We start from the raw sequence: 14,695 nt of genomic DNA, 5'->3' as shown, positions 1-14,695 counted from the left end.
CGCAGATCGGAGCACGCTCATCGCCAAGTGCTGATTTCCACCACCGTTAGGGTGACAAGGATTGAGATATCCAGGCACAAGGACTTCCTGCCCGTCATCACTGCCAATCAACATCACCGAGGACACCTGCTGCGGCCTCACAACGCTACCACTTCACTGGGTTGTTCCGTGGCGCGAACAGCACTGCAACAAGGCTCCAACCGGCCCCATGCTTCACTTGGCCGCAGCAGCCGTGGCAACGAGGAAACGCCGGTAAGCAAAACTCGTTGATTGCGCAGATTGGAGAACGCTCAACGCCAAGCGCTGATTTTCACCACCGTTAGGGTGACAAGCATTCAGATATCCAGGCACGAGGACTTCATGCACGTCATCACTGCCAATCAACATTACCGGGGACACCTGCTGAGGTCTCCCAGCGTTACCACTTCACTGGGTTGTTCCGTGGCGAAAACAGCACTGCAGCAAGGCTCCACCCGGCCCCATGCTTCACTTGGCCGCAGGAGCCGTGGCAACGAGGAAACGCCGCTAAGCCAGACTCGTTGATTGCGCAGATTGGAGCGCGGTCATCGGCAAGCGCTGATGTCGTCCTGCATTGTGGTGACAAGCATTTAGATATCCTGCCACGAGGACTTCATGCCCGCCATCCCTGCCAGTCATCACCGGCGACACCTGCTGAGGTCTCACAGCGCTACCACTTCACTGGGTCAGTCAGTGGCGTTACCAGAACTGCAAAAATTGATCCGCCCGGCCCCACGCCTCACTTGGCTGCAGGAGCCGTGGCAACGAGGAAACGCCGGTAAGCCAAACTCGTTGATTGCGCAGATTGGAGAACGCTCAACGCCAAGCGCTGATTTTCACCACCGTTAGGGTGACAAGCATTCAGATATCCAGGCACGAGGACTTCATGCACGTCATCACTGCCAATCAACATTACCGGGGACACCTGCTGAGGTCTCCCAGCGTTACCACTTCACTGGGTCCTCCCGTGGCGAAAACAGCACTGCAGCAAGGCTCCACCCGGCCCCATGCTTCACTTGGCCGCAGGAGCCATGGCAACGAGGAAGCGCCGGTAAGCCAAACTCTTTGATTGCGCAGATTGGAGCACGCTCATCGCCAAGTGCTGATTTCCACCACCGTTAGGGTGACAAGGATTGAGATATCCAGGCACAAGGACTTCATGCCCGTCATCACTGCCAATCAACATCACCGAGGACACCTGCTGCGGCCTCACAACGCTACCACTTCACTGGGTTGTTCCGTGGCGCGAACAGCACTGCAACAAGGCTCCACCCGGCCCCATGCTTCACTTGGCCGCAGGAGCCGTGGCAACGAGGAAACGCCGCTAAGCCAAACTCGTTGATTGCGCAGATTGGAGCGCGGTCATCGGCAAGCGCTGATGTCGTCCTGCATTGTGGTGACAAGCATTTAGATATCCTGCCACGAGGACTTCATGCCCGCCATCCCTGCCAGTCATCACCGGCGACACCTGCTGAGGTCTCACAGCGCTACCACTTCACTGGGTCAGTCAGTGGCGTTACCAGAACTGCAAAAATTGATCCGCCCGGCCCCACGCCTCACTTGGCTGCAGGAGCCGTGGCAACGAGGAAACGCCGGTAAGCCAAACTCGTTGATTGCGCAGATTAGAGCACGGTCATCGGCAAGCGCTGATTTTCTCCTCCATTGTGGTGACAAGCATTCAGATATCCTGGCACGAGGACTTCATGCCCATCATCACTGCCAATCAACATCACCGAGGACACCTGCTGCGGGGTCACAGCGCTATCACTGAACTGGGTCGCTCCGAGGCGGAACCAGCACTGCAATAGAAGGATCCGCCTGGGCGTGCGCTTCACTGGGCTCCATTGGCTGTGGCAACAAGGAAACGCCGCTAAGCCAAACTTTTTAGCCGTGCAGGTTAGTCTTCACTTTTATACGGCATTTGCCGCTTTTGTTTTGTCACGCCTGCTGCTGCCAAGGTTACTGGCGCGGTTTTTTAGCGATGCCTAGTAATGCAGAACTTCCTCGTGTTGTTGATGCCCTTCGGCAAGTAACCGCAGAAATGCGTGGGAGTTTGCGCATGATCAACCAGTTGTATGAAGAACCTATGGAACATGTGATGCTTTGAGTGCAGAGAACAAGACGCGTACAAAAGAAAACGAAATGCTGGCTAGAAGGGTTTCTAACATGGAGCAGTATTCTCGCGCAAGCAATGTCGAGATCGAGGGTGTGCCCTGCACGCAGCTTGAGAACTGTGTCGCTGTTCTGCAAAAGCAATGACGAGATTAGCTGCCCTGTGGCGCCATCTAACGTGGACACTGTTCACCACGTCCCCGCGAAGAATGATAAACATATAATAGCATGCTTCTGTTCCCGCTCTAAAAAGGCTGAATTCGTAAGTAAAGCCCGGAAACAGGACTAAACACTGCCACTTCAGGCTTCCCCCCCACTCGCAGAGACCAAGGTCTTTATTGGCGGCTACTCAGCGCAAAAAAACAAACGTCTGTTTGCTCATTCCCTCGAACTAAAAAGACTGCACAAGTGGAAACTCCTATGGACGGACAACTGCCGCATTAAAGCGCGAAAGACAGAAGGGAGCCGCGTGAACGTCATATCTAGCGCACCCGACCTTTCGCTAATCGCCTCGTAGCCGTCCAAACCTTTTTTTTTTTCATATCAAATCGAATAAATATTCCAGACAATGTATAATTGTTCAGAAGAACTGAAACATTCATTAATAACACCATCTGATTCACCTTAACATACATAGTTCATAGTTAACAGTTATGATAACTGTTATGACTATGATACAACTATGATAACATGATAGATTTCTTTTGTAATCTACATAACCCTTTAAGTATCATTTGCCTCCAGAAGCACGGCTGACAAATGCTGATGGTAATATGTTTGGTATTCCCGGATACACCATGGAAGTATGTGTTGGAAAGCACGTTTGGTATGGTGGTTTAGTAATTCTCGTCTAAGGTAACCAGCCATATCCTAGTCGCCATGATCTCTCTTTCTCTTGACCTAAGGTGGAACCTGTATTTTTAAATTCGATAAATATTTTCTTTAAGCTAACAGTAGGAACACAATAATTCGACTGGTATATCGCTTCCGATCATCTTGTTTCGCTAGTTCTTGTTTCCAACTAGATGCTATCTTTAATATCATTGCAAACGTAAACAAAAATGGCGTACATATTGGCGTACAATGGCGTACAAAAACATACATATTACTAACCCCTTTGATAGTCATTGCTCCAATTACACCAAGTGCTATGCAGGATATGGCCTAGATTTATTAATAACCATACCCACAAGATGTCCTCCGTCCGGATCACATTCAATAATAGACCATGTATTATCAAACTTACGCCTAGAGCAATGTGCCGGCGTAGTCGCTGTTCCCATAAGGAACCACTTTTCCGTATTCGTTCTATTAAAATCTATTAACCAGCTATACTGCCGAAACATAAAAAGCGCTAGCTTTCACACCACTCAGTTCATTAATCAATTTGCAGAAATCAACTGGAACCCGATTCTTTCTATGGCAGACAACTGCTGGGTCGCTCCGGGGGGCTACCAGCACTGCAAAAAAAGGATCCACCTGGGCGCGCTCAGCAGGAGCCATCACAACAAAGAAACGCCGGTAAGCCAAACTCGTTGACTGCGGAAATCCTGGCTTTCCCACAATTTAATAACAAATCTACAAGCGTGTCCTAAGAATGTACGAACATAACACAGGATACTCACTATTTCTGAACCCCTAGGAACCCATGTACAACCGTATCCTCCTTACAAAGTACTAATAAATGTGATAACCTTAATAAAAATTAAAATGCCAACCCTTTAATGTAACGTTGAAGTCGCGGTACATAACTTATTATAATAGACTTAGCGAACTCTTGAAATAAGCCAAGTGCTCCTACTTTGAGAAATCGATCGTTAAGCGCAAAAGCAATACCCGAAAGGCCTACGATACCATTAGGTCCTTTCTTCACCTGTCTTTACCAAACTAGACACTGAACAAGCGTAATACAGGAACAAGGGTAGTAATGGAAGTCACTGATATTGCAAATGAAATGATGCTTTTTTCTGTCCTATACATGATTATTCACAAAACAGTATACAACAGCCAGTACTTGGCCAAACCCCTAATTCCTTTTCCTTTTGCCCTACGTTACCCAAAGAAGTGTCCGATTCAGTCGCTAATTTAGGAACTAGTGGTGCCGGCCTTGATGATTTGCAACTCTCCAAACTCAAATTATTATCTTCTGATATCGGCGACGTACTCGCGCACATTATTAACTGCATATTTCAAACAGTCGTTTACTCCTACGAATTAAAAAAACAGTAAAATAACTCCTATGTTCAAAAAAGGTGACAAAGGACAAATTTCAAACTACAACCGATTCTGCATGTTATGCTTGTTTTAGTAAAGTTATTGAGAAACTACTTGTAAACAACTTAACAAACTACTTTCACAAATTTAATCTTCTCTCGCCGGATCAATACGGGTTTCGTAAAGGTTATTCGACCGAAATAGCCGTAACATCATTCATTGACAAACTAAAACACGCCTTTGACAACTGCTATTTTGTTGGCTGAGTTTTCGTTGGCTTCAGTAAAGCATTTGACACCTTCTGTTATAACATTCTTTCTTACAAGCTAGAAGCTCTGGGCATTCGTGGCCCAGCTCTTTCGCTCATCGGCAGTTGACTAACAGAACGCAAGCTGTACATATTGGTGGTTCACTCTCACGTAATAAATTAGTCACTAGGGGTGGGCCACTAAGCTCGCTCTTAGGCCCTTTTCCTCGTGTACATTAATGATCTTCCTCACTGTTTAACCAGTACTTCATCTATACTATATGCTGATGACACCAATATATTTACTTATAGCAAATGCATAAATATTGTAATAAACCGACTGAATTTTCACCTAAACAATTTATTCGCGTGGTGCACAAGTAATAAACTTCAGATGAACATTTTCAAAACGCAGTTTATGCTTTTTCATACACATCAACGTGCCATCGCGCCCTCACCACCGCTCATCTAACAAACTCGTTATTTCACCTGCACATGAAGTTGTGTTTCTTTGCGTCAGACTTGACCCACACCTTAAGTTTAACTTGCATGTTGACAGGACCTAAAAATGCTTTTGGAATAAGAGCACTAACTTTAATGCACTCGAATTTCCCACAATCATCAGATCGTCACTTTATTACACAGTTATACATAGCGAGTTAGGGTACTGTATCTCAGTTAGGGAAAACACATATGCCGCGTGCATAACACGTCTACAATATTTACAAGATCAAGCCTTGAGAATAATCAATTGCTCGAGTTACATGTCACATGCAGCACTAATTTTCACTTAAACATACTACCAGTACGCTATATGCTCCAGCTCAAATTGGCTTTACTAATATACCGCACACTAAACAATAAAATAATTTTATATACATTTAATAGATCTGCTCTTACCAACACTAACAAAACGAGATTTTCCTCATACAACAATTTTTTTTACTGCCTCGAATAAACTGTGCTTATGCAATGTTTACTTCCCTTTCTACGGCCATTAGCTACTCGAATTCCCTACCACCCACTTTAAAGCGTGACGCACAACACAGTAGGCGTAGCTACAGCGGCATGTGCACCATGTTCACCCTGCGCTGTCTCTTCATTACGCAGTTCGCCGGCTGCCTTGCTGCCTCCGTGTTCCCAGAATGCTGCTGCCCATGTCCCTGACGTCGCGCTGCACCAGACGTTATCATCGTTCCCTCGTCGTGTCGTGGATATGCCGGGCGGTCAACGCCTGGACGACCCTACCTTCCTTGCGGATAACAGCGGCAGCTTGCTCCTCGCTTCATCGGCCCGTGTCCCGCATACTCCGCCTGACAGGATTTACGTCACAATCCACCGGCCAATCAACGACCGACCAAGTTCCACGACGACATGGCTTACGGCTGCAAAAGCGTCCCCGGCAGTTCCCTTCTTCGGTGGGCGAGGCAACACCCACTTCCACTCTGTCTTTATGACTGATAATTTCTTAATCCCTGTTTTTGATTCTGAACCGTACCCTCCAATTGAAGATTTATCAATGTCTCCTGATGGTGTATTTGATCCTAAACTTAGACGCCAAGAAGTCGTGTGTTCCTGACGGTGTTCCGACTGTTTTCCTCGTTCGATACTCTCTTTGGTGCACCAGACATCTAAAAATTATTTTTAGTAAATCTCTCTCAGCCGCCACCTTCCTCTCTCGTGGAAACTGGCTTCAGTTTTCCCCTTATTTAAGTCTGGTAACGTACAATTGTTATCTAGCTACAGGCCCATCTCCTTAACAGCACATTCATGTAAACTACTCGAAAACATTATCTTTAAACATATTGTGGAATTTCTTGAAACTAGTAAAATTTTATGAACTTCTAGCATGGTTTTAGACGTGGCCTCAGAACTCTAACACAACTTACAGAATTCGTTCACCACATCAGCAGCTCTTTAGACATAGGGGATCAGATTTATGCTAATTTTGCAGACTTTTCAAAGGTCTTCTACACTGTCTCACTTTCTTTCCCAGCGCTACACAATATGTGCGTTTCAACTCTACTAACTCACCCTTGATGCCTGTTTCCTCATGTGTTCCGCAAGGCTCAGTACTGGGTCCTCTTATATTACTGCTTTAGAGTGATCTCACCCTACGAACCTAAGCTAAAAAACGCCTTTTTGCTGGCGATTGCGTTTTATATCATTCAATTCAATCTCCAACTGATCATGTCGTCCTTAACAATTCTTTTCCTGACTTGTGTAACTGGTCAAAAGCATGGCAAATGAATATCTACTTTTCCAAAACTGTCTCCATGTCCTTTACACTACGCTCAGGCCCTTCCATCTTTGCATATGCCTTTAATAATATTACTTTAAATAGAGTGTACGAATTCAAATATTTAGGTATCTTACTAACACAGTAATGTCACTTGTAACAAGGCCCTAAAAGTCTAGGTTGCTTACATTGTACGCTGCGTCTTACTCCTCAAGAAACTAAACTTCTAACATATAAAACCTTTGTTCTCCCCATTCTCGAATATGGCTGCGTTTTATAGAACCCATACAGGCACTGTGACGTTAAAAATCTAGCATCAGTCCCAAATAGGCCGTGCGTTTTGTTTGTAGGAGATATGGCAAGGCCTTTTCGCCGTCTAACTCTCTTCCCTTACTTGCTTTCACTTCAATTGCTGAGCTTCGCAAACTTGAATGCCTAAAATTCCTTCACACGTTATTCTATTCTCCTCGGCTCTCTTCACTAGATAGCTATCTGACTTTTTCCAAACCCTCACCTTCAAGGACTCACCATGCTCTAAATATTTCATTTTTCTTGGCCTGACTGATTTCTTTATATTTAGCTTTTTTTTCTATCTACAACTGAACTCCGGAATTTATTACCGGGCAACATCGGTTCGCTACCACTCAAATAGTTCCCGCTTGTTTATAAATGTTTGTATGTTTCTTGTTCATCCCACTCCTGCAATACCCTCATTGAGGTTGCAGTTTATATAAATAAATAAAGAAAAACATTCAAGAGATATACGAAGAAACATTTGCTAACGACAGTATGGCTACAGACTGATTACAATGAGCATACATTGCATAGAAATTTATTTTAACGTTTTGAATGCTTCTGTATTTGCTTAACGTATCGTGTTATTCTCCATCTCCCATTGTCATCCTTATTTTTCATAGAAATGTTGCCTCTTGCATAGCATCTGTACTTGCCTAATGTAATGCATTTATTCGCTATATTTCAGTGTCTTTCTTATTCTTTTTCTTAAAAATTGTAAGTTTTTCGTTGCAAAGCACATATTTGGCTTTGCATAATTTCTGCTTCTAATTATCTGCTACATATACTTATTCTGCTGCGCTACCTCACCTTTATATATGTATATATACATATATATATATATATATATATATATATATATATATATATACAATGTCATTCCTATGATTCCTTTTATCTCTTTCCCTGTTGTATCGCATCTGCTTGTGTTTGACTTGAACTTCAATTATTGTAAGCAGCTTTCTTGTATTTGATTATCTACTTCATAAATTCACTGTAGTCTTATGCCTGTGACTGCTATGTTGCCATAATGTATAATTACTATATTGTGAAATTACTAATATGATGTCCCCCGTACAGTTATGGTGACTGGGGGCCTACACATGTAAAAATGATGAATGATGAAGGCAAATAAATTCCTTGCAAAGCTCCGATTCGGCGAATACATCATCCCAACGGCTAATGCATGAGCTGATGCGGATTTACCAGCGGAACAAACGCACAACGCTTTCCTGCAAAGAATGGTAAGTCTAGAGCCAGATATATTATCGTCTCTTCAGGAGTCCAACCAATTGGGAACGATTAAAGCGACAAAAAGCGCTTTTGGGAGATATGACAAACCTTCGCAATAAAGAAATTGGTATAAGCAAACAGCCTTAGCATATCTCCCAAAAAGGCTCATTCTCAAATCAGTGTTTATTCTTCGCGTAAACCCCGTATAAGCACGCGTATTATCACGGGGAACGATTTAGGCGATATAGACGTGCTTTTTGAGAAGTGAAAAATGTTCGCAGAATAGAAATTTTCCTGCGCTATAGATTTAGCATTTTTCCCAAAAAAAGCTCATTTTCAAATCGATGTTCATTCTTCGCGTAAACCCCTTATAAGCATGCGTCATATCACGGGCAACGATTTAGGCGAGAGAAAAGTGCTTTTTAGGAGAAATGAAAAATCTTACAAGAATCGAAATTTCGTTCGACACGAAAATCATTCATTTCTCGCGTTAAACGGCCTCTGCGCATGTCCTGAAACTGATATATGCGGAGAAACAGCGCCTTTGAGGCGCTTTATTTTTCGTGTAAAAATGATATTTTCATTATAGTCTTACCATTTTTTCAATTTTAGGGGAAAAATTATTCTTCACCCAATCGTTCATTTGTCGCGTTAAACGGCCTCTGCGCATCTCCTGGGACTGATATATGCGGAGAACCAGTGCATTAGAGGCACTTTATTTTTCGTCGGAAAAACGATATTTTCATGGGCTTACCATTTTTTCGATTATTGGGGAAAAATTATTCTTTGCCTAGTCGTTTATGTATCGCGTTAAACGGCGTCTACGCATGCCGGAGGACCGATATATGCAGAGAACCAGCGCTTTCGATACACTTTATTTTTCGTCGGAAAAACGATATTTTCATGGGCTATAGGCTTACCCTTTTTTCGATTTTGGGGGAAAAATTATTCTTTGCCTAGTCGTTTATTTATCGCGTTAAACAGCGTCTACGCATGCCAGAGAACCGATATATGCAGAGAACCAGCGCTTTCGAGGCACTTTATTTTTCGTCGGAAAAACGATATTTTCATGGGCTATATGCTTACCATTTTTTCGATTTTGGGGAAAAATTATTCTTTGCCTAGTCGTTTATTTATCGCGTTAAACAGCGTCTACGCATGCCAGAGAACCGATATATGCAGAGAACCAGCGCTTTCGAGACACTTTATTTTTCGTCGGAAAAACGATATTTTCATGGGCTATAATAGGCTTACCATTTTTCGATTTTGAGGAAAAATTATTCTTTGCCTAGTCGTTTATTTATCGCGTCAAACAGCCTCTACGCATGCCAGAGAACCGATATATGCAGAGAACCAGCGCTTTCGAGGCACTTTATTTTTCGTCGGAAAAACAATATTTTCATGGGCTTACCATTTTTTTTGATTTGGGGGAAAAAATTATTCTTTGCCTAGTCGTTTATTTATCGCGTTAAACAGCGTCTACGCATGCCGGAGAACCGATATATGCAGAGAACCAGCGCTTTCGAGACACTTTATTTTTCGTCGGAAAAACGATATTTTCATGGGCTATAATAGGCTTACCATTTTTTCGATTTTGGGGAAAAATTATTCTTTGCCTAGTCGTTTATTTATCGCGTTAAACAGCGTCTACGCATGCCGGCTAACCGATATATGCGGAGAAACAGCGGTTTCGACCCACTTTATTTTTCCCCGGAAAAACGCTATTTTCATGGGCTATTATAGGCTTAGTGTTTTTTCGATTTTTGGGAAAAAATTATTCTTTGCCTGATCGTTTATTTATCGCGTTAAACGGCGTCTACGCATGCCGGCGAACCGATATATGCGGAGAACTAGCGGTTTCGACCCACTTTATTTTTCCCCGGAAAAACGCTATTTTCATGGGCTATAGGCTTAGTGTTTTTTCGATTTTCGGGAAAAAAATATTCTTTGCCTGATCGTTTACTTATCGCGTTAAACGGCGTCTACGCATGCCGGCTAACCGATATATGCGGAGAACTAGCGGTTTCGACCCACTTTATTTTTCCCCGGAAACACGCTATTTTCATGGGCTATAGGCTTAGTGTTTTTTCGATTTTCGGGAAAAAATTATTCTTTGCCTGATCGTTTATTTATCGCGTTAATCGGCGTCTACGCATGCCGGCGAACCGATATATGCGAAGAACTAGCGGTTTCGACCCAATTTATTTTTCCCCGGAAAAACGCTATTTTCATGGGCTATAGGCTTAGTGTTTTTTCGATTTTCGGGAAAAAAATTATTCTTTGCCTGATCGTTTATTTATCGCGTTAAACGGCGTCTACGCATGCCGGCGAACCGATATATGCGGAGAACTAGCGGTTTCGACCCACTTTATTTTTCCCCGGAAAAACGCTATTTTCATGGGCTATAGGCTTAGTGTTTTTTCGATTTTCGGGAAAAAATTATTCTTCGCCTGATCGTTTATTTATCGCGTCAAACGGCGTCTACGCATGCCGGCGAACCGATATATGCGGAGAACTAGCGGTTTCGACCCACTTTATTTTTCCCCGGAAAAACGCTATTTTCATGGGCTATAGGCTTAGTGTTTTTTCGATTTTCGGGAAAAAATTATTCTTTGCCTGATCGTTTATTTATCGCGTTAAACGGCGTCTACGCATGCCGGCGAACCGATATATGCGGAGAACTAGCGGTTTCGACCCACTTTATTTTTCCCCGGAAAAACGCTATTTTCATGGGCTATGCTTAGTGTTTTTTCGATTTTCGGGAAAAAATTATTCTTCGCCTGATCGTTTACTTATCGCGTTAAACGGCGTCTACGCATGCCGGCTAACCGATATATGCGGAGAACTAGCGGTTTCGACCCACTTTATTTTTCCCCGGAAACACGCTATTTTCATGGGCTATAGGCTTAGTGTTTTTTCGATTTTCGGGAAAAAATTATTCTTTGCCTGATCGTTTATTTATCGCGTTAATCGGCGTCTACGCATGCCGGCGAACCGATATATGCGGAGAACTAGCGGTTTCGACCCACTTTATTTTTCCCCGGAAAAACGCTATCTTCATGGGCTATAGGCTTAGTGTTTTTTTCGATTTTCGGGAAAAAGTTATTCTTCGCCTGATCGTTTACTTATCGCGTTAAATGGCGTCTACGCATGCCGGCGAACCGATATATGCGGAGAACTAGCGGTTTCGACCCACTTTATTTTTCCCCGGAAAAACGCTATTTTCATGGGTATAGGCTTAGTGTTTTTTCGATTTTCGGGAAAAAATTATTCTTCGCCTGATCGTTTATTTATCGCGTTAAACGGCGTCTACGCATGCCGGCTAACCGATATATGCGGAGAACTAGCGGTTTCGACCCACTTTATTTTTCCCCGGAAAAACGCTATTTTCATGGGCTATAGGCTTAGTGTTTTTTCGATTTTCGTGAAAAAATTATTCTTTGCCTGATCGTTTATTTATCGCGTTAAACGGCGTCTACGCATGCCGGCGAACCGATATATGCGGAGAACTAGCGGTTTCGACCCACTTTATTTTTCCCCGGAAAAACGCTATTTTCATGGGCTATAGGCTTAGTGTTTTTTCGATTTTCGGGAAAAAATTATTCTTCACCTGATCGTTTACTTATCGCGTTAAACGGCGTCTACGCATGCCGGCTAACCGATATATGCGGAGAACTAGCGCTTTCGACCCACTTTATTTTGCCCCGGAAAAACGCTATTTTCATGGGCTATAGGCTTAGTGTTTTTTCGATTTTCAGGAAAAAGTTATTCTTCGCCTGATCGTTTATTTATCGCGTTAAACGGCGTCTACGCATGCCGGCGAACCGATATATGCGGAGAACTAGCGGTTTCGACCCACTTTATTTTTCCCCGGAAAAACGCTATTTTCATGGGCTATAGGCTTAGTGTTTTTTCGATTTTCGGGAAAAAATTATTCTTTCCCTGATCGTTTATTTATCGCGTTAAACGGCGTCTACGCATGCCGGCTAACCGATATATGCGGAGAACTAGCGCTTTCGACCCACTTTATTTTGCCCCGGAAAAACGCTATTTTCATGGGCTATAGGCTTAGTGTTTTTTCGATTTTCGGGAAAAAATTATTCTTCGCCTGATCGTTTACTTATCGCGTTAAACGGCGTCTACGCATGCCGGCTAACCGATATATGCGGAGAACTAGCGGTTTCGACCCACTTTATTTTTCCCCGGAAAAACGCTATTTTCATGGGCTATAGGATTATTGTTTTTTCGATTTTCGGGAAAAAATTATTCTTTGCCTGATCGTTTATTTATCGCGTTAAACGGCGTCTACGCATGCCGGCGAACCGATATATGCGGAGAACTAGCGGTTTCGACCCACTTTATTTTTCCCCGGAAAAACGCTATTTTCATGGGCTATAGGCTTAGTGTTTTTTCGATTTTCGGGAAAAAATTATTCTTTGCCTGATCGTTTATTTATCGCGTTAAACGGCGTCTACGCATGCCGGCGAACCGATATATGCGGAGAACTAGCGGTTTCGACCCACTTTATTTTTCCCCGGAAAAACGCTATTTTCATGGGTATAGGCTTAGTGTTTTTTCGATTTTCGGGAAAAAATTATTCTTCGCCTGATCGTTTATTTATCGCGTTAAACGGCGTGTACGCATGCCGGCTAACCGATATATGCGGAGAACTAGCGGTTTCGACCCACTTTATTTTTCCCCGGAAAAACGCTATTTTCATGGGCTATAGGCTTAGTGTTTTTTCGATTTTCGGGAAAAAATTATTCTTCGCCTGATCGTTTATTTATCGCGTTAAACGGCGTCTACGCATGCCGGCTAACCGATATATGCGGAGAACTAGCGGTTTCGACCCACTTTATTTTTCCCCGGAAAAACGCTATTTTCATGGGCTATAGGCTTAGTGTTTTTTCGATTTTCGTGAAAAAATTATTCTTTGCCTGATCGTTTATTTATCGCGTTAAACGGCGTCTACGCATGCCGGCGAACCGATATATGCGGAGAACTAGCGGTTTCGACCCACTTTATTTTTCCCCGGAAAAACGCTATTTTCATGGGCTATAGGCTTAGTGTTTTTTCGATTTTCGGGAAAAAATTATTCTTCGCCTGATCGTTTACTTATCGCGTTAAACGGCGTCTACGCATGCCGGCTAACCGATATATGCGGAGAACTAGCGCTTTCGACCCACTTTATTTTGCCCCGGAAAAACGCTATTTTCATGGGCTATAGGCTTAGTGTTTTTTCGATTTTCAGGAAAAAGTTATTCTTCGCCTGATCGTTTATTTATCGCGTTAAACGGCGTCTACGCATGCCGGCGAACCGATATATGCGGAGAACTAGCGGTTTCGACCCACTTTATTTTTCCCCGGAAAAACGCTATTTTCATGGGCTATAGGCTTAGTGTTTTTTCGATTTTCGGGAAAAAATTATTCTTTCCCTGATCGTTTATTTATCGCGTTAAACGGCGTCTACGCATGCCGGCGAACCGATATATGCGGAGAACTAGCGGTTTCGACCCACTTTATTTTTCCCCGGAAAAACGCTATTTTCATGGGCTATAGGCTTAGTGTTTTTTCGATTTTCGGGAAAAAATTATTCTTCGCCTGATCGTTTACTTATCGCGTTAAACGGCGTCTACGCATGCCGGCTAACCGATATATGCGGAGAACTAGCGGTTTCGACCCACTTTATTTTTCCCCGGAAAAACGCTATTTTCATGGGCTATAGGATTATTGTTTTTTCGATTTTCGGGAAAAAATTATTCTTTGCCTGATCGTTTATTTATCGCGTTAAACGGCGTCTACGCATGCCGGCGAACCGATATATGCGGAGAACTAGCGGTTTCGACCCACTTTATTTTTCCCCGGAAAAACGCTATTTTCATGGGCTATAGGCTTAGTGTTTTTTCGATTTTCGGGAAAAAATTATTCTTTGCCTGATCGTTTATTTATCGCGTTAAACGGCGTCTACGCATGCCGGCGAACCGATATATGCGGAGAACTAGCGGTTTCGACCCACTTTATTTTTCCCCGGAAAAACGCTATTTTCATGGGTATAGGCTTAGTGTTTTTTCGATTTTCGGGAAAAAATTATTCTTCGCCTGATCGTTTATTTATCGCGTTAAACGGCGTGTACGCATGCCGGCTAACCGATATATGCGGAGAACTAGCGGTTTCGACCCACTTTATTTTTCCCCGGAAAAACGCTATTTTCATGGGCTATAGGCTTAGTGTTTTTTCGATTTTCGGGAAAAAATTATTCTTCGCCTGATCGTTTATTTATCGCGTTAAACGGCGTCTACGCATGCCGGCTAACCGATATATGCGGAGAACTAGCGGTT

At 43.3% G+C, this 14,695-nt stretch overlaps 1 protein-coding gene across 2 annotated transcripts; it reads left to right on the top strand.

The window, feature by feature from the left end:
- Positions 1-796: 796 nt before the first annotated feature.
- On the top strand, positions 797-7,973 carry LOC140213149 (uncharacterized). Of its 2 annotated transcripts, none has more exons than XM_072284312.1 (4): positions 797-1,613; positions 1,694-1,914; positions 3,557-3,651; positions 5,702-7,973. In XM_072284312.1, the coding sequence occupies exons 1-4, from the start codon at positions 1,451-1,453 to the stop codon at positions 6,168-6,170; spliced, it is 948 nt and encodes a 315-aa protein (XP_072140413.1). In that variant the 5' UTR covers positions 797-1,450; the 3' UTR covers positions 6,171-7,973. The 2 variants fall into 2 exon arrangements, with proteins under 2 accessions (XP_072140413.1, XP_072140412.1); XM_072284311.1 differs by having other exon boundaries at positions 3,524-3,651.
- Positions 7,974-14,695: the final 6,722 nt, after the last annotated feature.

This window comes from Dermacentor andersoni, chromosome 9, assembly GCF_023375885.2.
Source record: "Dermacentor andersoni chromosome 9, qqDerAnde1_hic_scaffold, whole genome shotgun sequence".
In the NCBI taxonomy this organism is placed as follows: Eukaryota; Metazoa; Arthropoda; class Arachnida; order Ixodida; family Ixodidae; genus Dermacentor; species Dermacentor andersoni.
This window is presented reverse-complemented; position numbering and strand designations above follow the sequence as displayed.